A 27,897-nucleotide genomic window follows, 5' to 3' on the forward strand; every position below is an offset into this window, starting at 1 on the left:
GCCGCAGCCGAGGCCCCGCCCCCGAGGAGCGCCCCGGCCCCGCCCCTCCGCTCCCGGCCCGGCCCCTCCCGCCCCGCCCCGCACGGCCCCGTGACAGCGGCCGCCCAATCCCCGCGGCCGCGGCCCCCCGGCGGGCGCCGTCCTGTCCCGGCAGGCCCCGCGCGGTGCGGCTGGTGGCGGTGTCGGTAAGATGGCGGCCGTGAGCCTGAGGCTCGGAGACCTGGTGTGGTGAGTGGCGGCGGGCGCCGGGCGGGCGGGGGGACGCGGCCCGGCACTGCCCGGCACGGCCCGGCCCGGCGGGGAAGGCGCCGCCTGAGGGAACGGGGCTGCGGCTCCGCCCGTGGCGGCGGCGGGGCCGCGGCCGAGGCCGGGCCGGGCCGAGCGCCGTCACCCGCCGGCCGCGGGGAAGGAGGGGCCCGGCGGGGCGGCGCGGGCCCTGCTCGCCGGGGGCGGCCTGAGGAGGGACCGGGGGCGGCCGCGGCCGGAGCGGGCCGAGGGGAGGCGGGCTCGGCCCCGGGGGCTGGTGCGGGGAGGCGGCGGGTGGGGGAGCGGGGCTGCGGGCGGGCGGCGGGGGTCGCTCCGGGGTGCGGGGTCCTCGGGGGAGGCGAGAAGGAGCGGGAGTGAGCGAGAGAGGCGGCCGGTGAGGGCGGAGGTGCTGCTCCCTGGGAGTGCTCCAATAAAGCAGCGCAGTAACGTGGGAAAGCACCTTTTTTTCTGTTTTCGCAGGTTAGGATGCTTCCTTTGAAGCTCACGGAAGCTACTTCCCTTTGTCACTCCAGTTTTACCTTCAAATAGTTGGAGAGCTGTGGTTTTGTATTTCCTGCTCAGGAGAACTGAGGGGATTCCATCAAGGCCTGTAAGCACTGATTGTTAAGTGCATAGGCTCTGCTTCACTCGACAGGCTAGGGCTTCTTGCTAGGGCTTGCAAGAAATAGCTAATCCCCTACACGCAGGTGTATGCGTTTATATTTATATCTCAGATAAAAAGAAGTGTGCGCTCCAGGCTGCGACAACTGCAGTTTCTCATCCGAAAAATTGAAAGTGCTGTGAAGTTATCTAATATTTATAGCAAAGTAAGTAAAGGTTCCTTTCAGTAAAATTTCTTTCAAATAAGCATTTGGGCCGTGCAGTGCTCGTGGTGTTGGAATGCAGATTATCCTGCTTTACTTCTGTATGTGACAGCCTAGACAGCTACCGTCCCTCGAGTGGCTGTAGGAGAGCTCTAACAGTAAAACAGTACCATATGAAAGGTTTTGATGAACATGCTGTTCAGCACAAGGATGCAAGCATCAGATATGAAACGTGGTTGTGGTTATAGCTCTTGGCAGTTTTCCTGCCTGACCATCACTACTGAATCTTCTCCGTGGAATTACCGTCTCAGGAGGGACTGGAATGCCTCTTGTTGAGGATTTTTTGTTCAGGAGCTGGCAGGCTTTGCAGATTCTCTGCTCCTCTCTGTCAAGACAATGACTGATCAGCTTCTGTGAGAGTACTGCAGCCTCTGTAAGTGGCAAGGGTAAGGTGATAATAAAGCTGGTGTGCTGTGGGCTAAGGCTGATGTCTTTTCTCCTCTGTGGAAAAAATAGTTTTATGTAGTTCTTGTAATGGACACATTTGCAAGTATAGGAAATAAACTTTTCTGCATTTCTTTTGGCTCTTTTATATCTTTAGCACACCACCACGTGCAGTGGCAAGCATCTGAAGAAAGTGATAATGGAACACCTATTGCGGGTGTCCTGACATTACTGTCCTGCCAGTAGAGCTTTTCTATCAGAACTTCTATCAATCTCAGCTGCCTGAGCTGGAAATCTGCAGCTGATATGCTTATCTTACTGGACTGTTCTGTCCTGATGGAAATAAGCTACCGAACTGATCTTTGGTTTGATTGCCCGAATCGGCACTTAGTTTCTTGCATGGAATATCCAGTTTTACAAGAAGAATAAAGGCTATGTCGCTCCTTCTTCCAGGCAGTCGCTCTGCTGCTGTTCTTTTGACTTAAATTCTGATAGTGCACCGAGTTCATGGAGACTTTATAGGGACTTTGTCTAGGTACAGGTATCTACCAATAATGATGCTTATGTGTCAAGTGCTTGTGCCTTGCCCATCACGGTAGGTTTTGTCTGTAAATGGTAATTCTCTTCATATGAGAATATGATGTAATGAGATAAGATAGAAATGGAATAGCTGGTGGTGGCGTGTGTGGTTTGTTCTGGGTTGCTTGTTTCCCCCCCCCCTCCCCCCATCTCTGATCTTAGTGCCTAATGCTTTAATTTGTCCTTAGGGGGAAGCTGGGCCGGTATCCACCATGGCCAGGAAAGGTGAGTTAGGTTTTTACTTATTCACTTTTTTTTTTTTTCCTTCTGTACAGGGAAAGCTTTACCTGAAAGCTTTTCAGTTAAAGATTAGTATTAGTTTGTTTGTTTTTTTTTTTTTTAATGTACCAAACCCTCGAGTCTAAGCTGTGAACCAGTTTCAGGGTTTTAATTGATCTGGAAGTTCAGCCTGTCACTAACAGCTGTTAGCTCAGATGGGATGAAAAGCAATTCATCCAGCTCTAGAACTGATTGTGTTCCTCAGATTTAGCTATTTAATCACTATTGCTTTCTGCAACTCAGGTTTCTTTCCTCCTCTGGTGACTTAGTTAAATCCACTGGTTTAAATAATAGAAATAAAGAGTTTGCCTTCTCAAGATATTGTTTAGAGCTATGTTTTTTGAGGAACTCTAGGCATTGAACTTCTGGTTCAGTTGGTTTTTGCTGATGAAAGACCCAAAAGATTTTAGGAAATTAAATTCTACATGCCATCGGTTTCCATGAAAAAACTCAGGGGCAGTTCAGGCTGGATATCAGGAAAAGGTTCTTCACCAAGAGGGTGGTTGGGCACTGGAACAGGCTTCCCAAGGAAGCCATGGCACCGAGCCTGCCGGAGAGCAAGAAGTGTTTGGACAGTGCTCTCAGATGCATGGTCTGATCTTTATTTTTTTTTTTTTTGGTGGTCCTTTGGGGCCCCAGGAGTTGAACTCGATGATCCTTGTGGGTCCTTTCCAGCTCAGGATATTCTGTGCTTCTGTGAACTTTGTTTTTATTTTTGGTGTAAGTATGAGGACTGGAAATGCTGAGATAAAAGCATGCCACAGGGGGAAAAGTGTTGTTAATGTGGCTGACAGCTATAAATATTTGGTTTCACTCTGGTTGTTGAATCAGGTTAAAACCAGGCTCGCCTGCAGTCTTTCAGGTGTCATCTGTGTAAGAGAAGGACTGATTTTCTCTTCTGTAATACTTTAAACTTCATGAGTAAACTATTTTGGGAGCAAGGACAATATTTTGAATATGAATTTTAAACTTAACTAAGTGGAACAAATGTTTATGAATGCCATTTGGCTTTATAAATTTTCATAAGATTGCTGTCTTACTGGGGAGAGGGAACCTCACTAAGAACGCAGTGATGTATCAGTGGAGTTTGGGTATTTTTTCAATCTGCTGCTGCATAAGCATATCTAAAGAAATATATGGGCTACATATTTAATTAAAAGACTTGTAACAGTTTTAAGTTCTCTTCCTTGTTAGGTTTAAAAATAAAAATCTACAAGAGTTCTAATGCCGGATAATGAAGTCACAGAGTTTCACCTTTCTTTATGTGCTTTTTAACTTTCACTTTTAATTGCCTTTAGATCGTTAATCCACCTAAAGATCTGAAGAAACCTCGTGGAAAAAAGTGCTTCTTTGTGAAGTTTTTTGGAACAGAAGATCAGTATGTACTGCTTGTTTTCATCTGTTGAAAGTGCTGTTCCCTATAACGTGTTTTTTCATGGAAGAAACTTTTGCTAACACGGCAAAGTGTGAATTTGTAGAAGTTTTTAGTTTATATGCAATAAAAATCCATCTGTTACTGCATGCTATAGCCATGCAAGTGGCTGTATGAAGACTTGAAAGACTTCTATACTCAGTTACACCAGGATTTTAGTTGCTGCTGTGAAGGAAACTTCTTGGTAGCTTGCCATTTGTAAGGGAGTAGGTGTGTAAGGGAGTAGGTTAGGTTTTAGCTTGCAACTGTTTGAGACAGGTACAGTGAAGAGCATTCATTTATTTTTGTGCTGGAAGAATAGCATGGCTTTATGCTTGCCACTCATAATAAAGAACGTATTTTTATGCCTGAAGACTGAAAACGTTCTTGCTGCACCTTTGGAAGACTTTGTAGCATAGGGCAGCAAAAACTTGTAGACTCTCTTTTTGCAAGGCAGAATTTATTGGTTCCAAATAAGCATGCAAGATCATAGTTGTCTTGGACTTAGATGTTTACAATCTGGAGATAAAAAACACAACATTTTTTGAAGACGAATGTTATGTTTCCAGTTTTCCTGTTCTTTTCTTTGTTGCTATTTGGTGTTCAGTCATGCAATAAGTGAGAAACCTGCAGGAGATTAGCAAACATATTTACTTCTGGTAAGGACAGGAGTAACAAGAACCAAGAAATGGATGTTGCTTAAGAGAACTGCTTTCAACCATGTTCTTGCTTATTTAAAAAAAAAAAAAATCCATTAAGAACTGATATCTAAACTTGATGAGGTAGAAATGAATGCTGCACACTAATAGGAAAGTTTGTAGGATCTCTAGTAACATACGGTAGGTGAATGTTGATTTGAGGGCAAAGGATTTTTTTTTTTCTTGTTAGCCAATGGATATTTGAGCTAATCAGGCTCTAAAAGCTGAGATCTGTCTCTTTCTATCCTAATCATTTGCTCTTGTTTCTTCAATTTCATGTTTTTGGATCAAATACAGAGGTGTTTTGTATTAAGACAAGTTTAGAAGAAGTGGTTGTGTGTTTGTGGTACTGAAGCTGAGGTCAGCAACATAATTGCAAGTGTAGAGTTCAGATCTACAAAATAATTGGGGTCTGTTGTGTGATTCTGTATTCTTACTAGGGAAAATCCAATCATGTAACACAGGAAGGTAGTGCTTGTGCATACACCTGCCTGCCTTCTTCCCACTCTCCCTGCTGCTTGTGAAATTTTATCATTTCCTGCTAGATGATCACAGTTCAGAAGCTTGCTCGTTTTGACTTGCGTATGCTATCTGAAAACTAAATAGAAATAAATACTGTCCTCTTTGGTGCTCTTATAAAGTAACATTGATAGACAGGAGAGAGAATCTTGTGTGCCTGCCCTCTCCTGAGTTATGGTGGTGGTAGAACTGTGAGAAATCCTTGTCTTTGAGCATAGTCAAAGAATCAAATCATGAAAATTTTAAGTGCTTTCACTTAACATATGAGCATCAAGGGGAAACCCTTTTATTTTTTGTAAGTAAACTAATGCATTTTACAAATACCTTTTTTTAAAGACATATATAAACAGTGGAAATAACAAATTAAGAAAATCTCTATCTAATGAACAGGATTACAAATGGGAGCATGCAGAGCTCCTTTCACTGACTGTAGTTCACAGTGTGATGAATCCACACTGGCTCATACTGGTATTCTAGTGCATGTTGCTCCTGTTTTCGTGTGCTTTGCTTTTTCCATACCTTTCAAGGTTGCAGGGTGACATTACCATTGATCCAATTTTACAGCTCTTCTGTTACTGCTTTATTCTGTCCAGATTTAATGTTTGGACCTTTTGGTTATTGGCCGGTTTGTGTAAGGTGAAGGCAATGTTAGTTAATGGGTAGAGTCCTTCTTGGACACTTCTGAGGGTGGTTGACAGCCAGTTTGTCAGTGGTTAGGCAACCTCAGAATATGGATAGACTATTTTCTTCTGAGGAATTCCAAAATGCTAGTGAAAAGCTATTTCTTTCTGACCTATGTGGCTCCAGTTTCCCATACCAAAGGTTAAGGAGAAAGCTGCTTAAAGGTAAGAATGGCTTTGCAGTCATTTTATTGCTTTAACGTGGAAGAGGAATTTGCTGATTAATTTAAACTGATGTACACCTGTGCTCTAGCATAGTTAGAGGCAGCTTGGTGTTCATAGTGGTAATATAATATCCATGTCCTATTCTAAGTGGTTTCCTTGATTGTGATGCACGTGCTCACGTAATGCCTCTTATTGACTTGTTCTCTAAATTCTTCTCTTATAGTGAGACTTTCCTAGTCTGCCCAGGACTTTTTTTCTGAGTATTTGTCCTCAAAGTAAGTCACATCAAAATGATTCTTCATCCAAAATCAAGAAGAGTTGATGTTTCCTTCCCACAGAACTGACAAGCATGTAGCAGCATATAGTGGATGCATTATAAACTACAATTCTCTTTTAGCCTTTCTAAATAGCAATGGAAGATTGACCTCTTACCTTTGTTTTCAACTGTGCTTCTTAAATAGATTTTCAGATCGCCTTTTATTTTCTATTTCCTATGACAAGCTACAGGCATGTCTTAGGAAATACTCGTACGTCATTCTAGTAATCAAGGGCAGCAGCTGCAAGAATTGCTGTATGCATTTATTTTTTGCTGTTAGTAGTTACTAGGCTGGCAGGCCCATAGCCTACCAGTCTTACAGAAATTCTTAGAGTACTCCATCCAGTTCAAAATGTTCTGACATTTCATGGCCTGTTAGGAGATTCATTATGACACTTTCAGAACTGGAAAAAAAAATCATTGCTTTTTATTATGAAGCTGTCACTCTACTTCATGGAAGTATCAGGGAGAGTTCTGCAGTCATCAGGGCTATGGACGTGTGTGCATGTACGTCCACTGCAGCTATACTGTCATAGTCATGGTCTTGCAAGTCATGTGCATCAGTCTTAATAGGAAGCTGGAGCAGCTTGTTCTTAACACACAGCATCTTTTTGAAGCATCGGTAGGAAAACTAAATAGTGTCAGTAAATGCCATGGGGTCAGGGGTCACTTCCTGGCTTGATATACTAAGGAAAAATGAAAGCTTGTAATCTAAGATAACTAATGATCTGCAACCTATTTGCATTAGGCCTGACAATCTTGGCACAGCATTTAGTGTCTTCCCATCTCTCATATACTGTTGTGATGCCAGCACGTACCCTCTTCTTATGCCACTGTCCTCCCTGGTTTTCAGGGAGAAAGAAATTTATGGAAGTAGTCTTTGTAAAACATCATATGAGATCCTGACATCAGAAAACATGTGATTAGTTTGCCAGGTGTTGAATGTGATACTTTTTGGGAATCCTCAAAGACTCAGAGGCTGTGGGCTGAGCTGATGCAGGGTTAGCTTACACTGCTGCTGTTTTTTTGGTTGGGCATATCCCATGCAGAGCTCGGCTGTTGTTGAGCTGCTGTATGCCGGAGCCAGCTGGGATGTTGTTGGACATCTCTGTAGGCAGAGTGCCATAGATGAAAATTACTGTAGTCAAAACTTGTCTTGTTGATATTTTTGAATTTAAGTACTCTGTAATATTTTTGTTATTGCATAAATTTGAAGAATTTAACACAACTTTTATCAATGTTGAACTTCTGCTTGTTCTTCTGCAAAATATCCCTTCCTTTCAGTTGCATGGATGTTTGCTTTAACCTGTGATCATTTTTGTGCTGTTTTCCATTAAAATCTTTACATACCAAATTAGAGAGTTCTGCCGTTTGAGTTGTCATACTGATGAAAATTGGGGCTTTGCCTTTTGATGTCAGGAACCCTGTCCTTATTTCTGCATTGTGTTTCTTGGTCGTCTGCTCACTAACACAGATCTTGCAAATAGCCAGGCAGTTTTGTTTTGACTTCAGACTGCTTGTGTTAACGTTTAGTGTGGGCCTTTGAACTGGTGCTCTGTAAACTTGAACATTTCCAGGCTTTACTAAGTAAAAGAACCTTGGAGATACAGTGCCACCATTTTGCAGACCTAAGTGTAAGGCTTGCAAAAAGTATTTGTGGAGTTTCTGCTGCTTCCCTTTCTCCGATCTTTCTAGTTTTTTTTTTTCAAGGTATCATTAAGAACTGGTATCTTTAGACTGGAAGAGTGGTTAGAAAATGGTGAGCTTTAAGGTCATCTTACCTGTCCTAAGCTCCCCTCACGGATTTGAATCTGCTGTCTCTGGTTGTATCTCTTCTATGGCACTGTTTTTCATGCAGCTCTAAGTCACATTTGTACAGAAGAGTATGAAGAAGTTAGCAGAGAAGCCCATTACTAAAATGTATCTCATATATAAAAATGTGTTAATGCTCTCAGACACACGAACTGATTTTTTTTGCGGGGACCCGGGTGTTGGACGTGATGATCCTTGTGGGTCCCTTGAAACTTGAATATTCTATGATCTTTTTAACGTCTTTTCACTTTCTATTTAATCCATTCTTTATGGATATTGGATGACGCTGTGCGGCAATCTAAATGCGATCTCATTTTAAATATGACAGCTTCAGTAATGTAATGTCACTAATTCCTTTTCTGGGGGTATTAATGCATTGCCAAGTTAGGAGAAAAATAGTTCCTTGTACATTGCATCCTAGTGCACTGGGTTTACCTGGCAAGGGCTTGTTAGCAGGGAGCCTGCAGGGTGATCTCTGTGAGCAGAGCCCAGAAGCTGCCCCATCGTAGACAAGAGCCAAATTCAGTCAGCTCCAAAAGAGACCCGCTGCTGGCCAGAGCTGAGCCAGCAAGTGATGCTGGTCGCACCTCTGGGAGAGCAGGTTTAAGAAAGGGGCTGTGGGGGTGGCAGGGGGCAGAACTGCTGTGCAACAGGAGTTGGAGGAGAGAAGAGTGAGAACCAGCCCTGCAAGCAGCCAGGGCAGTGCAGGAGGTGGAGCAGGCTGTCCCCCTGCAGCCCATGGGTTCCGTGGCAGAGCAGGGGGAAAAAAGCACACAGGTTGGGATAAAGATAATTTCCTTGAAGGAAAAAGGAGTGAAAAACAAGCAAAGGCTGTGCAGAAGTACAGAGAGAGGAAAAAAACATTGCTTGTTGATGGGAAGTAGAGAATAATGTTTGACCACGTCCTGAGGCGCTGCTTCCCAATACTGTTACCAGTTGTTTGGGAGGACAGACATCTTCATAATGAGAGCCCCTCCTCTCCGTCCCCTTCCCCACCTCTTAGTGCTGGATGTGACATCATATAGTATGGAATATCCCTTTGGTCTGTTTAGGTCAGCTGCCGTGATGCTACCCTGTTCCCACTCCTTGCTCACCTGTGGCCTGGTTTTGGCAGGGTTTGTAGAGTCGTGATGCTTTGTCAGCACTGCTCAGTAACAGGCACAGCCCTGGTGTGATACCAGTGCTGCTCTAGCTACAAGTGCGGAGCCCGGTGCTGTATGGGCTGCTGCTGGGAAAGCGAACTCCATCCCAGCCAGAGCCAGCACACCTAGAGGAGACCTATCTGAGTATTGGCCGTGAGGTTATTGCTTAACAGAGATCTGGTCTGTAAACAACTTCCCAGCAAACACATCTATTCATTAGTTTTCAGGTGTCTGAAACACACACATGCTTTCTGGACATCCAGTGTCAAAAGCCATGTCTGTGTCTTACAGAAGGTTATCCAAGGTGTGACACACAAAGGGTAAACTGGAAAGGAAAAGACCCTTCTCAGTTATGTTACCCTGAGGCAGCCCTTAAGACTGTTTTTCACTTTTTAATTTGTCTCTGAGATCTCTAGCTATTTGTCCCCTGTGAGCATGAGTACCAAAATTTACCTTCAGTGCCTGGAAGAGGAAAGCTTCAGCCTTTCTCTACCCCAAAGGAGAAGTAATGGGGAAAATAAACTAATGAGCATGTACAGCAAAGAGGGATAGCATGTGCATGCTGAAGGAGACCTAAAAGAACAACATGAAAGAAAAAACTGTTCTTACTTTTAAATTTAAATCTGGGAACAGTGCTTAATGTGCCTTATTGTAATGTACCCCCAAAGTCTGTTTCCTTTGTATGCACAAAGGAAAGACTTAGTGCTGATGCTGTGTAGCACCTCGTCCTGCTTTGTCCCTCAGTGTCCCACAGAAAGGCTTCGCATCAAAGTGAGTGTTCGGATGTTTCACTGATAGCTGGGCAGCTGTGGAGGGGTTCTCTGAACAGCTGCTAAACTGTAGGCTCTAGGCTGAAAGCAGTGATATGACTTGTTCTGGTATGTTAAGTCAGGTGTTCTGAAGATGATGTGAACTAAGCAAAACGATTCGGCTTCGTGTGCAGGAGAGTACTGGGTTCTGCTTCCAGGCTATGACTGGTAGTATGGAAAGGATGCTGGTGCTACTGCAGTCAGTTTTAGCAGGAGACCTTATCTTTCCCTGTATGGGATACAAAAAAGTTTAAGTCTAGATTCAGGAAGCTGTGCTGTAACTACAAAAAGTGGTTAATGCCAGTGAGGTTCTCTGTGAAGTTTTAAAGGCTTTACTCATGAAGAGTAAACTTTGCTGGCTTTACTCATGAAGAGAGGGCAAGCAGGATCCAGAAAAGCAATTGACTTATTATTTTTTTTAAATAACTTTTAAGTAGTTGCTTTTATAATTTTTTCACTTTATGTTAAGCTTAATTGCATGATGTGATTTCTAAAGAGGCATCTGTTAAACCATGTCACCTGCTTACAGGAGCTAGACGGTACTGGAGAATGTTTAAAATGTATAATCAAGATTATGTGTGTAACACAGGGATGTTTGGGGACCAGAGAAAATCAATTCAACTGGATCATACTCTGTGCTGGGCTGCTATATGCTAAAAAAAAATAATAAAAAAATTCCTAGTTCAAACAGGTTTTCTAAAACTTAGGTATATTTTCAGTAAGGTGGAAGTAGCTTTTTAACAGTGTGGCTAATAAGTCTAGGCTTGAGTCTGAGGAGGGAGAAAAGTAGTCGAATCCCTGTGAAAGCCACAAGGAATAATGAAAGCAAAGGTATTCCCTTAAGCTGCAGTGAATGAGTTGTGGAAGAGCTTCCCAATAAGAAGGGAAGGGAAGTTGTCGTCCTGTAGTTGAACACTTACCCATTTGAGAAATGTCAAGAGGTCCTATTCAGCAGCAGTGCTCTTCTGAGTTTCTTCTTCAACTGCGATCAAGTGAATGCTCTGCTACTGTCCCAGTTTACCTTAAGTCAGATAGTAACAATGAAGAAAACTGTTCTTTTTCCTCAAAAGTGAAAACGTTATTGTGCAGAATGTCAAGGTACGTTAGAAATGCACCTGGCAATGAGCTGTGGTGTTTGTACTTCATTTGTGAGGTATCTAATTTTGTTCTTTCTCCAGTTTTTGCAGACACTTCTGCACTGTTTGAGCAAGGGCTTGATTACTTTGAATTGTTATGTGACCTCCGCTTTTAACAGCCTTACGAACAGATTCGTGTTGGGGGCTACCTAATATGGAGACGTGATTGGGGGTGTTTCTACTGGTGATACAAGAACAGCCACTAGACTGCCTTTGTACTGAACAAGTGCCTATGGCCATGTCCAAAGGCTGGTCTGCTGACAGAGTATGTGAATAGTGCTTAGAAGGGAGCAGTGCTAGTACAGGAGGATGTGAAACCTGAGGGAGAAACCCAAGTAAAAGTGCCAGAAGTAAGTTCTCAGTGAATGCAGACATTACAGTCCTCCAAGCTGTAGAAATTCACAAACATGTGAATTTGGGTTGCTATCATCAATTGCTCTTGGGAAGAAAGTGCATCTGTATTTCTAGAAGTAGAGTGGTGGAGGAGTTTGCTGTTTGGAGAATATAACTTATTTTATCTGATTTCTAGTGCTTGGATCAAAGTGGAGCAGCTGAAGCCGTATCACCCTCACAAAGAGGAAATGATAAAGATTAACAAGGGTAAGCGCTTCCAGCAAGCCGTGGATGCTGTAGAGGAGTTCCTTAGAAAAACCAAAGGCAAGGATCAGGTGAGTGGGTGGTTCTTTACCGTGTGCATCAAAACAAGACTTGGTATGAATGATGGTGAAACGTATCTTTTATCTGATAGGAGTTCATTGCTTCTCTCAAGTCTGGGGAGGGAGGGGGATATGGTTTTCATTCCTGTGTCTTTTTTTCCCCCCATCCTCTCTTCCCCACTCAGTCTTGTTTGAGGAGGAGGGGGAAAAAGTATTCTAATACTGATGGAGAAACTGAAGAGGCTAATTGATCTGCTTATGATGAATTTATAAATCAGTCTCAAGTCTTGGGCTAGAATTTGATATCTACTGATCTTGTCTTAAGTACAGTAGAAGTGCATATATGTGCACGCACTCCCAGGGAATCTTCGTAGCCTGTTCTATTACTCAGTTACTTAAACTGATGTGTTTTTGCAGGTGAACTGACCAGCAACTTCACTCACTGACTTCAAGGGGCTAACAGATACCTAGTTTTCATGTTACCGTGCTGTTGGTTTGCCTGATAATAATCAGCACTGGGTTCTTCGCATCCTTGGTTTTACATAAAAGTCATTCAAGCTCTTCTCTTCTTTCCTTACCATCTTCTATTCTGTAATCTCTCAGGCATCTTCCCATAACTCCAGTGAAGAGAAGAATCGACGTAATTCCAGTGAAGAGAGAGGCAAGCAATCTGCTGGTGAAGAGAAACGCAAAGCCAGCTTGTCTGAAGGGAAGTTGAAGAAGGGCACAGGGGAAGGAAAAAAGAGGGTTTCTTCTGTATCGTCAGAGAGAGGATCAAAGTCACCTTTGAAAAGAGCCCAGGATCAGAGCCCCCGAAAGCGGGGGCGTCCGCCCAAGGATGAGAAGGTTTGTGTTGTGCATGTCCGCCAGAGCCCTGTGGACTTTGCAGGTGGACTCTAGGAATGACTGGCACCTTAAGTATCAGGCCAGCAGGAAGAGTCAATTCAGTATCAGGTGGTTTAAGTTGTTCCATGTTGCTTCTTCTAGACCGATTGGTTGTCGGATACCTTTGGCAAGCACATTGTTGATTCTTTCTGTGAATTTATTGCAGTTACTAAATGGCTCTGTTCAAATCTTGGAGAGGGCTTTGAGAGCTGTCTCCTGAGATTCCACCTTCCATCTTGCCATCCCTCAAATTCAGTTTACGTGGGAAGGATTAGTGAGGAGATGTGGGTCTTCATCTGATTCCTGACTTGTCCCATTTCATCTGCTTTGTGCGATTAAGTGATTTATAGTCACTTAACACACTCTTAGTAAGCACTGAGGATGAAGGTGTTCTTAAGAGCAAAGGCTTAAAGAAGAAATTCTTGTAGCATGGAGAGAATACACCAGAAGAATTATTTCTATTTGTGTCAGCTTCTGTGCTATAGGATCTATTTCCTTCCTCCATTACAAAAGTCCAGTATAAGAGTGTTATTTTATCCTTGTTACTTCCCTTTTACGTCTGGATGTCGTGACAGCAACAGTAGCCAGCAGTCATCTAGAGTACCAGCCTTTTTCTTTATTGTGGAACTCCGTGTTGAGGTCCAGATCTTCCTTTTCCGAAAGGATAAGTATTTCAGTGGATTTTTTTTTACAATGCATATGTTCCATCGGAGACTGCAGATGAAGACTGTTGGGAGACTTCAGCTGATAACACTCTGCATCAGCCTGCTTGCTCACCAGTGCTTCAAAGGGATCATGTTTTCTTGTGCTTCACAGTCTTTACTTTCAGCATACCTCAGGATGCAACTCAAGATGGTAGTCTTTGATCTCCAAAATTATTACTGAATTGGCCCTAACAGGTTGAACAGCAAACTCTGTCTTGATGCCTTGGTAGTAAAATGAAGCTGATGAAATAAATACTGGCTTTTTTTTTTTTCTTGAGCCAGGTTCTGTTAAATCAGATCATGCAGAAGACACCATCAGTTTCTCCTTTTGGAGGGAATTGGAAGAGGGGAGGAATGGTTGCATACTTGTGAATTCTTACTCATAATTAGAGTGACTCAGGCAGGAATACACTTTATTGGAACTTACTTTCTCCTTCCTAAGTGTCACATTGTATCTTCAAATTACAATAAGCCCTTTGGCCTTTTTTTCTGATGCAAAATGCTTTTGTCTTTGAGATAAGTTCATTCCAAAATTGATCAAAACTGATGGCTGTGAGAATTCCGATAGTGCTGACGTGCTACATGCTTAGTTTTTACTTTATTAGCTGCTTTGGGTTATCAGAGAGAATGCTGAGTGACTTAATTGTGGCACCAGAATTTTTACTGGGGAATTAGAAGTGTGGTGGGTTTAAACAGCTTGTCACAAAGTGGTGGCCAGCTAGGTGATAAATGTTTGGCCACAGACCATAGAAGTGAGTGAGTTTCTCTAGGAAAGTAACTTTTACAAGTTCAGAAAAGTAATGTACTGACAATTAGAGAAATCACTATAAAATTATGTCATAACACTATTTTTCAGCCTGTGAAATAACTTTAAAATGTTGTATTCTGCTTGCCTTATTCTCATAACTTCCCCAATATATTAGTCCTAAAAGGAGAAAACATTTGTTACTGTTCTGAATTACTGCAATGTTGGGATCTGGGTTTTTTGTTCATAGTGCAAATCCTTGTTTTCCAAGCACTTAGTGTGCACAAAATTCAAGGATCCAGTTGTTGCTGAGGTGTGCTCTATCTAGAAATGCTCTTTAGGCATACGTGATCATTCACATACTCTCATTTTCGAGTGTATATGGATATTTTCAAAGGACCAGCACGATCATATGTTATCAGAGTAGTCTTCACCCATGCTCTGCCAGTTGAAGCAGCAGTGTGGTCTCTAAAGAGAGAATTTTAGTGTGCAAAAGGTGTCCCTTAGACTGAAATGGCGCTTCGAGGTTGGAGACTGAAGTCTAAATTGTCCCTGCTATCAGCTGAAACAGTTGTATCAGTATGAGTTACCTACAGCTGTCTTGCTCTTACATGTTTTGCAAAGTGCTCTTCTCTCATGGTTCTGTGTGGGCACCAAGATACACAATGCATTTTCCCAAAGGGTGTTTCATTTCTGAGTCCTCATTGCAGGAAGATAACACCCAGTACATAGAAGTCTTGCACACTCTCTTCATATAGTGTGAGAACATATTTCCAAAGATAAAGGTTAAAACATAAGAATGCATATATTAAAACTTACAGTAGAGTAATGATGCATTAATATCATCATGACATGACAAATTGGGGTCTGTTAATGAATGGGAGTAGTCCACATACCAGTTCCTGTCTCATGCGTTCTGCAAACTTGAGCAGACGTGACTGTATCAGATACACACTTAGAAGCTTCTGCTAGCAGGTAGGCCACTTTCTTTGGTTTTGTGACAGTAGAAGATCAGAACAGTTCAAAGCTGTGCTTGATTGTGGTGGTGTTCTTTACCCATTTGTTAGCTTTTTGCATCCACCAGAGGGAAATGCTGGATCAAGTGTGTTTGTTTCTCTGCTCACTGCATGATTACACAAGTGCAATGATTACTGTTGCAGCTGCTGGACAATCCATTCTTCATATGTAACTGGTTGAATTCCATTCTTGGCAGTTCATGTTTTGTTTTGTTTTTTTTTAACATCACCTGCATTGGTAATACCATGTGCTTTCAATATTACCTCTTCCCGGAAGAGCATGTGTAGTGCTTTTCAAAACTGTGTATGATTTTATGATCAACATGCTGTTACCAGCTACTGAGCCAGGTTGTAAACTCTCTGATCTTCCTCATATCTTCTCAGGACCTCACAATTCCAGAGTCAAGTACAGTGAAGAGAGTGATGACTGGAACAGTAGCTGGATTTAAATGGCCACCAAGCGTCAGTGAGGTGAGAAGCTCTAGGTTTTCTTTACAGTGTAATTGATCTAGGAACTGAGCTTGTAGAAGATGGTTTAGAACCTTTTATCTCAGCTGTGGTAGAGATTTTCCCTTTCTCCAGTAGGACCAAGAAGATGCTTTCTTTATGTCATTCTGTATTGTAGCAAAGCTTGACAGTCTCCTGGGCAACTAGTAAGTATGTTGAAAAGTGATATTTCAGTCATTGTGGAATCATCTGCAAATTCACACCTCAGCTACTGCACATGTTTTTTGTACTTCTGGATTCAAAAATATTTCTGTGACTGGCTTCCCAAAACTGGAAGGGAAGATGTGGATAGTCTCTCCTGCACGGATACTGTGGTATAGGGTAGTTTACTTCAATATCACTCTTAACTAGCTTTTGGAAACCTTCCATTTTGTACATAATTAAATAATAAGGCGGAGTAAGAAGAGCATGATTCTACAATAGTGCTTACGATGCTCATTGGGCAGATAAAATACATGGGCTCTAGTCCTTGTTGCTGTTAATATGGGTTTGCCTACCATATGACTGCTAGGATTAGTGTCCAGCCAACTCCCAGAATACTGTTTTAAGAAATTTCTTGGAAGCTGGAAAATAATTGTTTTGGGAGGAGCTGTTGCCTCTGTAAAGGATGGAAAGGCCTTGCAGAGAGACCTGGACAGATTGGAGAGCTGGGCAATCACCAACCACATGAAGTTTAACAAAGGCAAGTGCTGGGTCTTGCACCTGGTACGGGGCAACCCTGGCTATATGTACAGACTGGGTGACAAGATGCTGGAGAGCAGCCCCACAGAGAGGGATCTGGGGGTTGTGGTTGACAGCAAGTTGAATATGAGCCAGCAGTGTGCCCTGGCAGCCAGGAGGGCCAACCATATCCTGGGGTGCATCAAGCACGGCATCGCTAGTAGGTCAAGGGAGGTGATTATCCCGCTCTGCTCTGCGCTGGTGCAGCCTCACCTCAAATACTGTGTGCAGTTCTGGGCACCACAGTACAAAAAGGACATGAAACTGTTGGAGAGTGTCCAGAGGAGGGTGATGAAGATGGCGAAAAGGGACCTAGAGGGGAAAACATATGAGGAGCGGCTGAGGACACTGGGCCTGTTCAGCCTGGAGAAGAGGAGCCTGAGGGGGGACCTCATCACAGCCTACAGCTTCCTCACGAGGGGGAGTGGAGGGGCAGGCGCCGATTTCTTCTCTCTGGTGACCAGAGGTAGGACCCAAGGGAATGGAGTCAAGCTGTGATAGGGGAGGCTTTACTTTTGAGAATGAAACAGTGTAAACTGCTTAATTGAAACAGGCTGCTTGATACAGCTGTTATATAGTGAATATTTTACACCTTAAGTTATTGTTGTCATGCAGCTTGGGAGAGCAAGGGAATAGTGCTATGGTTGCTCAGTGACTCTGGGAGGTTTCTGAGTCTGTGTTTGTGTTTTTTGTTTTGTTTTTGTAGCCTGTGAAGGACAGTGATCCACACTTCCATCACTTCCTGCTGAGCCAGACAGAGAAGGTGAGGATTTGGCAGACAGGATCATTCTGCTAATCTGTCTATCTTGGCATCCTGCCCTTTGCTGGGATGAAGGGCTAAGTACAAGGAGTAGGCGTAACCAGCTCTGAAATTCTGTTCTTTGGGGCCTAGTAGCAATGAGATTGTCACATGCAGTCTAATAGTTTGATTACTTCCTAACATCTAGGTTTAGAATGATTTAGAAGTGAAGACAGCAAATAGTTCAAGTCATTAAAGATTTTCTAGCACCAGGATTTGGCAGGCTTGTTCTATTAAATTCTGCAGATTGAACATGGGGGCTAGGTAAAGCTGTTTTTCTGTTTAAAAACACTTTTTTGATTGTCTTTGATAGTTGTTCTTCCAGTTTCTTCATTTGGATAAACTTGTTACTTAGCTTAATATGGGAGGAGAACTTCCTGTGACCAGAAAAACAGTCAATTTATCTCATAAGAGTCAGAAGTCTTGCAGGATTTTATCTTCAGCCAGTGAAAATCTGGAGGAAAAGAGAAGATTAAATGAAATAGGAAAAAAAACATATCTGGCTGAGGATCTGGGCAGAGACAGATTAAGAGTAGCTGAAAATAAGGAGCCAAGGTAGGGGCAGCCTTCACCATGCGATTTGTTGTAAGCCATGTGCCGCCTTAGCTTAATGAAAAGGCTTCCACAGCTGCCTTGACATAATGAGCACAGGTATGAGACGAGGTGCTCTGTGTCAGGCTCTGGAGTTCTATTTTCTTTGGCTCAAATGTGCCAAAGAGTAGGGATGCCCTGAGTCCTTGCCTCTAGGGGAGCCTGTCCTATGAACTGCGGAAAGGAGGTCCTAGTCCCTGCTTCAGACAAAAGTCTGAATTGTTGGAGTAGGGTAGGAAGGGAATGACTTGGTATGTTACAGTGGGTTTTTGTTTTTATTTTCACCCGTTGAAGGAAGCCTGAGAGTTTTCCTGTGTTGTAGATGGTGTGTGGGTGAGCTGCCTGTTTTCTTTGTAGCAAGGATGTAGTCTGTTTACTCAGCAGAGCAAATCAGCACTGTCCTTCCTCTGAATGCTTTGTCTTCTTCATACAGCCAGCTGTGTGCTATCAAGCCATCACAAAGAAGCTGAAGGTTTGTGAAGAGGTGAGGCAAATCTTGGCTTTGATGGATCTTCCTTATTGTCATAAGGATTTACAGTTCCTCCAGAGCTGTGTGCTTTTCATTGTTTTCAGGAAACGGGATCAACCTCCATCCAGGCAGCAGACAGCACAGCAGTCAATGGCAGTATCACGCCCACAGACAAAAAGTAAGATCTCCAACGCACTTCAGCCATTTCCCTTCCTTTTTCTCCTTCCCACTTTATACATGCAGCCATATTCAGCTTGTGAGAATAAATAAACCTAACATTTCTCTGTAACTAGAGACCTCTTCTGTCATTGTGTGAAACTCTAATTTGGGGGGAGGTGGGAGGGAAGCAGCTGGAAACAAAACAGGAGCTGTACTGTAGAAAAATTATAAACAAGGTCTGGCCTGGGTATATTTGCAGTTCAGTGCTTTCGTGCAGTTGCCCTATTTCTGTAGGGTATATTGCAGAATGTGAAGAAGCAGTATTTCTGTGTGCTGCATGATGCAGAAGGATAAAAGATGTTTTTTTCTGGTAGCGTGTGGCACTTGACTGGGGTTGTTTAATCGCTATCCTGCATATATAGAAGGCAAGCGGAAGAGGGAGGTGTGTTCTCCCAGCCCAGGAGCTTTGCTACGTAGCATATGAGACTTCTGGTTTCTTCTAACGCCCCCCCTTCTCCTTTCTAGAGTGAGAGCAGCTTCACTTGAGCTTCCTGTGTCACTCTGTAACTTCCGCTCTGTTCTAACAGAGTTCAGGCCACAGCTTGCTCTTTGCCGTTGGGGTCGTTCTCAATGGGATATCATTTCTCAACTGTACTCAAGGGGAACCAAAATAATAATGAAGCTGTTCAGGTAAAACAGTCTCTCAGGAAAGTGTGGCTCAGACGTGGGCTGGGAAAGAAAGAAGATGACTGTTCCAGAGCCTTGAAAACAGGTGGACCGTGGTCGATCTGTTTAAGGAGCCTGTAGTGTCTTGCTCTGAATTGTCTAAAGTAGTTTGCTCTAACAGAAAATAGCGTGACTAGATGGGAGAGCATGGGTGGCTTGCAAAAGCTACAGTGCGACTGTAGCGTGGCTAGTGGTAAAGAACTAACTGTTGGGAGCTGCGAGGCTGATTTCAGTTTGAAGTTACATCAGCCATGTAACTGAACGCTTCAGAATTTCCTGCCAGATTGTGGTTTTGGTGTGAAGCGAGCTGCATGATATATAAAAGGATGCTTGCAGCAATGACTGCAAAACAATTCAAATTGCGGGGTAATGGCAGGGATGGAACTTAGTGCATTGTCTTTTTCTTGAAGTGGGGGGAGCAAAACTTTTGCCAGCTTAGGGGAGTAAAGGCAGCTGATGTCAGGGATTGTCTCACTCATGTTGACCTGTACTGGGCTATTAGTTCCTTTCTTTGTCTGTGAAATCACAGCTGTGGAGCAGGGACTAGATCTCTGGTATGTCTGTGTGCTGCATAGTGCAGTAGTTCTTGCTGGATTTTACTGAAACAAAAATAGTAATGTATCTTTCAATAGTATAAGCCAGCCATTGTACACACAAACTTGTTCAAAAAAAAAAAAAGAGAAGCACCTGCTAATTAACACATCCTCTCTCCAGCATAGCAATAGCTAGCTACAGAAAGCACAAGCAACAAAATGTAATAACTAAAAACAACGAATCTAGCCTCCTATTATTTTAATATTTTCCTACTCTTCTGAAGCGGGCTTAAGACTTTCTGCCGGAAATTGTCAGGGTTGCTTACGAAGCAAAACAAATACCAGCTTGCTGTTAAAGCACAATATTTGCCTATTTGAAACGTGTGGCTTAAAAATCCTGTTGTTCTGTCTGTGTAGTGTGATTTTTTTTTTTTTTTTTTTTTGCCGGTGATGCTTCAGGGTTTGCTCTTCATCACTTCCAAGACCACAAGAGGCTCACAACCATTGTTTTCTGTGACATAATCCCTTTTCTTCATTAATGTTTGTCTTCCCCTCAGGATAGGATTTCTGGGACTTGGTCTGATGGGGAGCGGCATTGTTTCCAATTTACTGAAGATGGGTCACACCGTTACTGTGTGGAACCGGACTGCTGAGAAGGTAGGTAGGCGTGGGCTTTAGGTAGGCATCAGTACTTAACTTTTTTAAACATGTAGTTACTGGCTGTGGTCACCAGTTGCTGGTGCTTGGGAGAGGACACCAAGGAAACACAGGTGTATGCTTGGCACCTTGTTCTGTTATTCCTTCCATAGTGCTTGTTGATGGCCTAGAAGCTGTGAACAGTCACCCACCACGTTGCTATTTTGTATTAAATTATGGGGTTGCTTGTATCCTTGTTGAGGACTACAGAGTTCTGGGAATATTGCTGATCTAAATATCTAAGTCCTTAGGTTTCAGAGATTGACCAAAAGACCAGGTGCTGGGGAGCTGATCCTAGGAGTGGTGTGGTGAGATTGCTCTGCTTGACTGCAGCTTCATCTACACATACATTGTGCTGCTCACGTTGCAGTGGCAAAAGGTTTTCTTGCAGCCATTGTGTGTCACAATACAAGATGAGGATGGGAAGGGTTGACTTCAAAGTGGAAATGAAGCTGAATGTTTAAGCACATTCTAGCTGCTTATTCTGTGTAGCGGAGGTGAAAATGTGGGTGCATTGGTACACAGATTATATTGTAAAATATCAAAGGCAATAAGGGTGCTCTGGCTACTTTGTTGAAAGGGACTAAAAGTTTTTTCTGATCACAAAACGTGGACAGTATAAGGGGATGTGGTGGGAAGGAGCTAAGATTTTGAAACAGCAGCCCACTAAAACCTGTGTCAGTCTCGGCTGTGCATATTCCTGTTTACAGTCCAGCAACACCTTTTGCTATGTCCACTTACCAATTCTTTTGCTCTTATCTCTCCTAAAAAACGCAGTACTCAGTCTCTTATGATTTCACTGAAGAATTCTCTTTTCTTGTGCCTGCCTTTTGAATTTTTTCACTTGGGGTTTCAGAAAAGCTGCAACAGAGTCCCTTGTATGTTGGGAGATGAACCAACAAAGAACAATCCAAATAACCCAGTTGCTAAGTAGTTAATATGCCTGACTTTTTTGGTTGGGTCCAGCAGTAGAGTTTGTTTCAGCAAAATGCTAGAGACCTCATTTGCTTTGTACTTATTTTTTCTTACGTTTGGATTTGTGACTTTTGCAGTGTGATTTGTTCATCCAGGAGGGGGCACGACTGGGAAGAACCCCTGCTGAAGTTGTCTCCACCTGTGACATCACCTTTGCCTGTGTATCAGATCCAAAAGCAGCAAAGGATGTAAGGATTAGCTCTTGCTTTTCCTCCACCAGCTAGACTGGAACATACAGTCACTGAATGCTAGCTCTGACTCCTACTGACAATGGTAGCCTGGGTATTCATAGATGCTGGGTAGGACAGCTATGTAAAAATAAGTCTACCAACAAAATCATGCTTCTTCCACCCCCAAATAATCCATGGGGGTTAGATATTGACATCCCTCTAATGGACTACCATTGCAGTGCCAGACTAGCTTGGGCTTTTAGGATTGGAGTTTCTTTGCAGACACCCTATTGCTTTACCGCTCTTCTGTTCCTCACAGCTGGTACTTGGTCCGAGTGGGGTGTTGCAGGGAATCCGGCCAGGGAAGTGTTACGTGGATATGTCTACCGTGGATGCAGATACAGTCACAGAGCTGGCCCAGGTAATCACATCAACTGAACTTCTAACACTTGTGACTCAGCAGCAGTGTGGCAGTTCTTGTTGTTCCAGGCTGTAAGCCTTCAGCAGTGTTTCTTGGCCACTAGGGGTTGACAAGGTAAAAGCATGCAAGCTCAGCTGCTGAAAATACGCACAGTAACGATGGGTGCAGGAAGTGTTGCTGAGTACGAGGGCAACTTTTGTGTTTAGGTTCCCTTTGCAGGGTGCAGTGCACTGTCTTAGGTGCATTACAGTGCTTCCCTGTCCTGTTTGTGTGTCTAAGCTATTTGTGCTTTAAAATCCTCTCCTTAAGGACAGGGAAACCCTAAACAATGCTTGTTTGCTGTTCTGTGTACTCAAGATCCTTGTGTGCTGTTTATCCACTGCTAACCAGAGATATTCTTTTTCCAGGTGATAGTGTCCCGTGGTGGTCGCTTTTTGGAAGCACCGGTCTCGGGAAATCAGCAGCTATCAAACGATGGGATGCTTGTGATCCTGGCAGCTGGTGACAGGGGTTTATACGAGGACTGCAGTAGCTGTTTCCAAGCAATGGGGAAGACCTCTTTTTTTCTAGGTAACTTAAACACCAAGGGCCTGATCATGGCTTCTTAGTGCAAGGACTGGGGTATACAGCAAGGAGTCTGAGAGGCATATATGTTATCTTTGTACGCTGTTGGTGAGAGGGTTTGGTTGTTTCCTGTCTCCATGGGCAGTATGGGAAACTGGCATGTTCTTCTGGAATTTGGCCAATTCCAGAGCCCCCAGCCTAATTTTTCTTTTTTTTTTTTTTTTTTTGGGAGTACTGGTTCATTTTGGAGACTTTGTTGCATTTTATTTTTAAATCATGCGTTTATCATTTCCCCCCTTCCTTTGAGTGCTTGGGAAATGGCTAATTTTTCCAAAGTCTTTTATGGAAAGAGGAAGCTGTTGTGTGTTTGGGATCAATACGAAGAGTCTAGCAGTGTTATACTGTGTGGGGTTGGGGAGAAAGGCTGCTGCATCTCTTGTGGAGGAATGCCCAATGGTGTGTCTCACTCCCAGGTGAAGTAGGCAATGCTGCCAAGATGATGCTGATTGTGAACATGGTCCAAGGCAGCTTCATGGCTACGATAGCAGAAGGACTGACTTTGGCTCAAGTGACTGGTCAGTCCCAACAGACCCTTCTGGATATCCTCAATCAGGGACAACTTGCCAGCATCTTCCTGGACCAGAAGTGCCAAAGTAAAGTTCTCTTACGTTGTTTTATTATAGAACATTTCCCACAACCTACTAGCATTTCAATTAATGGCAGAAGGGAGAAAACCATCCCATCTTCATCAGCCTGGGACTCTAGGTATTGTAAGCGTGCTAGGAATGAAGACCTGAGATCTGTTCCTTATCCTTTATAGCCAGGGATTGTGAGAATACAGCCCAAGCTCTGCATTGTTTACTGCCTGCTTAGGACTTGACTTGACAGTGAGGATTTCATTGGGGCAGGGTAATAAGTGAAATGGAGAGCAACTGCTTAGAAATCTTAACTAACTTTGTCAGTGGGTGATAGTGACGTTATTTGCCTAATGAAGATAGAAGGAGAAACAGAACATCTAAAAGCAGTGTTCTTGGCCATCAGCATGGGGAAGGAAAGTTTAGCATTAGGCTTGATTTACTTTTGTCGTGCTTATATTTTGCATGCATTCCTCTCAACAGATATCTTGCAAGGAAACTTTAAACCTGATTTTTACCTGAAATACATACAGAAGGATCTTAGATTAGCTATTGCACTGGGCGATTCTGTCAACCACCCAACTCCTATGGCAGCTGCTGCCAATGAGGTGAGAGTTGTTCAGATGTGTGTTACTCAGTGTTTCTTCAATAGGTAGAGTTGGAGCCGTTTGTCAACAGGGACAAAAATCTAAGAATGTGGTGGCCTCTAAGACGAGGAAACAGCAAGTGAAATATATTTGGAGTAGGATGGAATAATGGAATTGAATTTGATTCAATGGTAGAAGCCCTTACAGTATCACATCAGTAAAAACAGATGGTCTAAACAAAATCTGGTTTGTTCTGACCTGTGATGCTGTAATTATTTGAAGTAACATGCAGTATTCTGGTTTGTAGTGGTCAGCAAGTACTTTTTCTAGGGAAAGGTTTCTTACTAAAGCAGACACTGATCCTTTTCTAATTTCTCTTCTCTAGGTCTATAAACGGGCAAAAGCATTGGACCAATCAGACAACGACATGTCTGCAGTGTACAGGGCCTACATCCACTAGGCTGCACCATTCTTACTGTTAAATACTATGATTATTGATTAATATTATTATGATACTGGGTTTTAACTCTGGACCAGTCCATCTCTGTCTCTCCATTTCCTTTTATACACAGACTTTGAGATCTGCCATGGAGGCAGCTGCTGCGGTCAGCCTTCCCCTGGCAGAAGGGGGGGGGGGGGAGGAGGGGGCTCGGATTGTTGCAGTCTAATTAGAAAATCCATGCCATGCACTGACAGTCGTGGAACAGAACAGTGGCGGCTTGTTCAGAAGCTCTGAGGCAACTCTGCCAGAAATCTGCTGCTTGGCTGATTTTATTTTCCTCTTTGTACGCTTGTCCAAGATGCTGTTTCTAACGATCCCTTTTCTCCTTTGCTGTGAAATAACGTGTGTGTTGGACTTTTTGCATCAAGGGGACAGGTGAATTACATCCCATCTACCTGTGAGTATCTGTAAAGTCCTTGGTCCCAAGTAAGGTGAGGAGCATTTCTGTTTATCACCCACTGTTTGAGAACAAAGCACCTCCTGTGGAGGAGAATGGCAGTTCCAGAAGGTAATGGGGTTGCATGCAACACTGTCTAGATTCTGTTTCTTTTTAAACTTCCACCTCCCCAGTACCCTGATGGAGGAATTCTTCATACTGTTGAAAAGAACAGATTGCATCCATGTCTTCCCCTGCACAGATAACTCTAGCTTAGGGAACACAAACTTTACTGAAAATGAGAATACCAGTGTAAATGTGGCCTCCTAAAAGGCTAATCACAGCTGCCTATCCCACAAACAGCATGGGAGCTTAACACAGATATTCACAGAAAGCTGCAAGAGAAATATTTAGTTTAAAACTAGGCCAGAGGTATTTTATTTGGTGAAGGAACAAACCTTGGAGTTGCTTCTGGCCTTAGTTTATGTTGCTTCACTATTTGCTTTACTTTTTTGTACCCTAGTAGTCAGTAATTACAAAGGCGTCTTGGATTGTAGCAGTGTCACAAGGAGAGTCTGAAAGGGGTGAGAGGAATGATCATAGAGCCCAGAGATGGAGGATCTTGAGTTCCTTTCCATGTTCTCTCTCTGGCCTTCTCATGGTCATTTTATCTATAAGCCTGATTGCCCATCTTTCAAGGTGGGTGATAATTACCTACCTCACAGGGATATTTTGTGTACTGATTAGTGAGTGATCTTTATACATGTCAGATTTTCCATACATGTTCTTAGTGTTACTACTCTGAGTACAACACTAGCACAGCATGAGAATTTTCCCTGTTATTTGTGACTCTGCTTGTGGCCAGATAACTTCAAGAAAGACTGGTAGATAAAATGGGAGGCTAAGGTTGCTGCTGAGCTTTACTTTAAAAATGCGGGACTTGAACTGCAGAGGCCAAAGCTAAAAAGCTGAGATGATCTCATTGTTGGTTATCAGAGCAGCCCGGAGTCCAAAGGATGCCTGTCTCTAAAAATGCACAGGGCATGGTTGTTTGTTTTTCTTTTTTTATTCTCAGTATTAGCCTTTTAGGAGGACTTTTGCATTTTAGAATTGAGAGTTAGTAAAATGCCAGTAAGAAACATTGGCCAAAATCACTTCTCAGTGGCACAATCTCCTCCCTTGGGTTGGGATTCTGAAAGGAAAGAAAGCACATTCAAATTAGACCGTGTTCTTTTAAATCCTGAGGTCTGCCCCTCCCACCATCTTATTTTTCTAGGAACTTAATGGCTGTTTAAAGAAATTTTCCTGTGGCTTAGGATTTCTTACCAATCCTGCTTTGTGCAACGTGTATATGGTTCAGGGGCACCTTATTAAGAAACAGAGAAAGCATCAGATGCTCATTATGAAACATGACATCTAACTCCTAATGTTGTAAATGTTATTTTAGTGAATATTTCACCTGCTATCACTGTTATTTGTAGGCTAATGTTGTGTTATGCTTCATGTCCTGTGGCAAACATCTAGTAAGAGATCTGTTAGACATCACTTTGCCCATTTGTCAGTAGTATGTGTGAGCAGTATTAGTTACACATCTGTATTTCTTTGTCAATACAACTGTCATCCCACATGTAGATACTTGTATTAAAGGCACATGTAACTACCCAGGATAACCAGCCATCAGTCTGCTTTTGCTTTCCCTCATCCAGAAAAACACAGCAATTAGCACTGGAAGTCCTTGATTAAACATGCTGCAGTTAAGAAATGACATTATGAATTGCATTTTGAGGGCATCTGGGAGAAGTTGTATTTTGGGGACAGGAGATAAGACCAGAGGTCTTGTAAGATGTATTTTGGAAGGAAGAGGGGAAGGGAGGTACTGTCCCAGATTCTGCTGAGAGTGGAACAGTTCCAGGTCAGTGCAGCAAAGCCTCTTGGACTAGATTGAAGGTGAATGGGTCTGGGCCAGTTTAATCAAGGATCTCCCTCTTTTTTACTTGGCGGTGCCTCTGGAAGCTGTGGGAATGCAAAAGGAGCTCTCAAGTCTCATGACATATTTCATAGTGAATTCAAAGAACCATACTTACAAAAGGGTCCCTAGGCATCTCTGCTGCAGGTCTTGTTTTCCAGAAATAGTGCATTTCTCAAAACGGATATCACTCTTTCTGTGGGAGTTGCAGGTGCAGACTGGTTGAACACTGTAACTTTTCCCGGAAAAGCCTGACTGCAGCTTTCTGCCTGGATAGGTACATGGGTGGAGGGTGCAGCGCTGCCCAGCCAGCTCTGTGGTCACAGGAAGGCCAGACAGAGCTGAAGTGGATGTGAAGTGAGGAGGAAGGGTGGAAATGGTGGAAACTGGACTGTTTCAGATGCTGTCTGAGGCTGACTTGTGATAGTCTCACTTGGATTCTTCTATTTATATCTGTAGCCTCTGAACATAGATCTCACTCTGTTCCTAGGCCTGGTATTTGGGGGAGGGAAGGGGCAGAGGGGGGAAAGGTGTGGATTGAGAGATGCTCTAATAAAACTGGCTAGTCAATGTTGTCTTAATATTGTTGACAATTCTGTAAAGTTCCTTTTTATGAAGATTTCTGTTTTAGCCATTTGCTTTTCTGACTCCCTCCTTTTTAAAGAAAAAATGTGACACTTGTGAAAAGCTTGTAAGAAAAGCCGTTTCTTTTCCTCAATGATAGAACCTATAGTTAAGGTTGTGAATTTTTAATTTTTGCCTTGTTTTTAATTAACATTTGTCATTCATAGGATGTGTGAAAATGTTTAAATGGCAAAACAAAAAATTTTTTTTGTGCAATTAACAAAGCTACTGGCAAAAAGAATAAAACCTTTCTTGGTAACACAGTGTTCTTGTGGCAGTTTCTGAACCTTTCAAACTGGTATTCTAATGTTTAAAAAACCAAAAAGAAACAACATGTGCTCCTCAAACAACTTGAGCTGCTGCAGAACAGCAGTGTACCTGGGAGCCTTTTGGTGGCTGTGGTCTCCTCAGAGGCACTAAGATGGACGATTAAGGCTAAATTCCCGTTCTGCTTGCAGGGAGGGCTGTGTACATCCTCCCGAGGAGGATGGTGAAGGCTCTGTTTTAACAAACAGCTGAGGTCTGTTGGTTCGTGGGCTATAGTGACTATAGCTGTGACTTGTGGTGTCTGAGCAGAGGGATCTTGCTGTGTTGGGAGCATTCTTCCTTCTAGCAGCCGGGGCTGTTTGAGCATTGCCTCACGGCCTCAGCACCGAGTCAGGCTTTCCATGCTGCTGAAGCCAAGCTCCCTGAGCCGAGGCTTTTGCAGGTGCAGGAACGTTGCTTTGTGCTGATCAAGGTAACGGGCTCGTACTGCTTGCTGCTGACTGTGCTGTGCTTCAGGTACTGCTAAAATTACGTTGTTTTTTGT

At 43.2% G+C, this 27,897-nt stretch overlaps 1 protein-coding gene across 3 annotated transcripts; it reads left to right on the plus strand.

The window, feature by feature from the left end:
- Positions 1 to 120: 120 nt before the first annotated feature.
- Positions 121 to 27,345, plus strand: GLYR1 (glyoxylate reductase 1 homolog). 3 transcript variants are annotated; one of them, XM_084296215.1, is made up of 16 exons: positions 122 to 228; positions 2,282 to 2,318; positions 3,671 to 3,750; positions 11,590 to 11,728; positions 12,320 to 12,562; positions 15,451 to 15,537; positions 17,000 to 17,056; positions 18,117 to 18,167; positions 18,257 to 18,330; positions 20,128 to 20,227; positions 21,319 to 21,429; positions 21,731 to 21,832; positions 22,240 to 22,402; positions 22,870 to 23,049; positions 23,515 to 23,639; positions 24,004 to 27,345. In XM_084296215.1, the coding sequence occupies exons 1-16, from the start codon at positions 191 to 193 to the stop codon at positions 24,076 to 24,078; spliced, it is 1,662 nt and encodes a 553-aa protein (XP_084152341.1). In that variant the 5' UTR covers positions 122 to 190; the 3' UTR covers positions 24,079 to 27,345. The 3 variants fall into 3 exon arrangements, with proteins under 3 accessions (XP_084152343.1, XP_084152341.1, XP_084152342.1); XM_084296216.1 differs by having other exon boundaries at positions 21,734 to 21,832; XM_084296217.1 differs by lacking the exon at positions 12,320 to 12,562 and having other exon boundaries at positions 121 to 228.
- Positions 27,346 to 27,897: the final 552 nt, after the last annotated feature.

Source organism: Netta rufina (genome assembly GCF_964035555.1).
Source record: "Netta rufina genome assembly, chromosome: 15".
Classification (NCBI taxonomy): Eukaryota; Metazoa; Chordata; class Aves; order Anseriformes; family Anatidae; genus Netta; species Netta rufina.

Coding starts and splice junctions, on each gene's coding strand:
- GLYR1 (XM_084296215.1), top strand. CDS start 191: ATGGCGGCCGTGAGCCTGAGGCTCGGAGACCTGGTGTG. Junction 18,168..18,256: donor AGCTGAAGGTTTGTGAAGAG/GTGAGGCAAATC, acceptor CATTGTTTTCAG/GAAACGGGATCAACCTCCAT. Junction 23,050..23,514: donor CCTGGACCAGAAGTGCCAAA/GTAAAGTTCTCT, acceptor TCCTCTCAACAG/ATATCTTGCAAGGAAACTTT.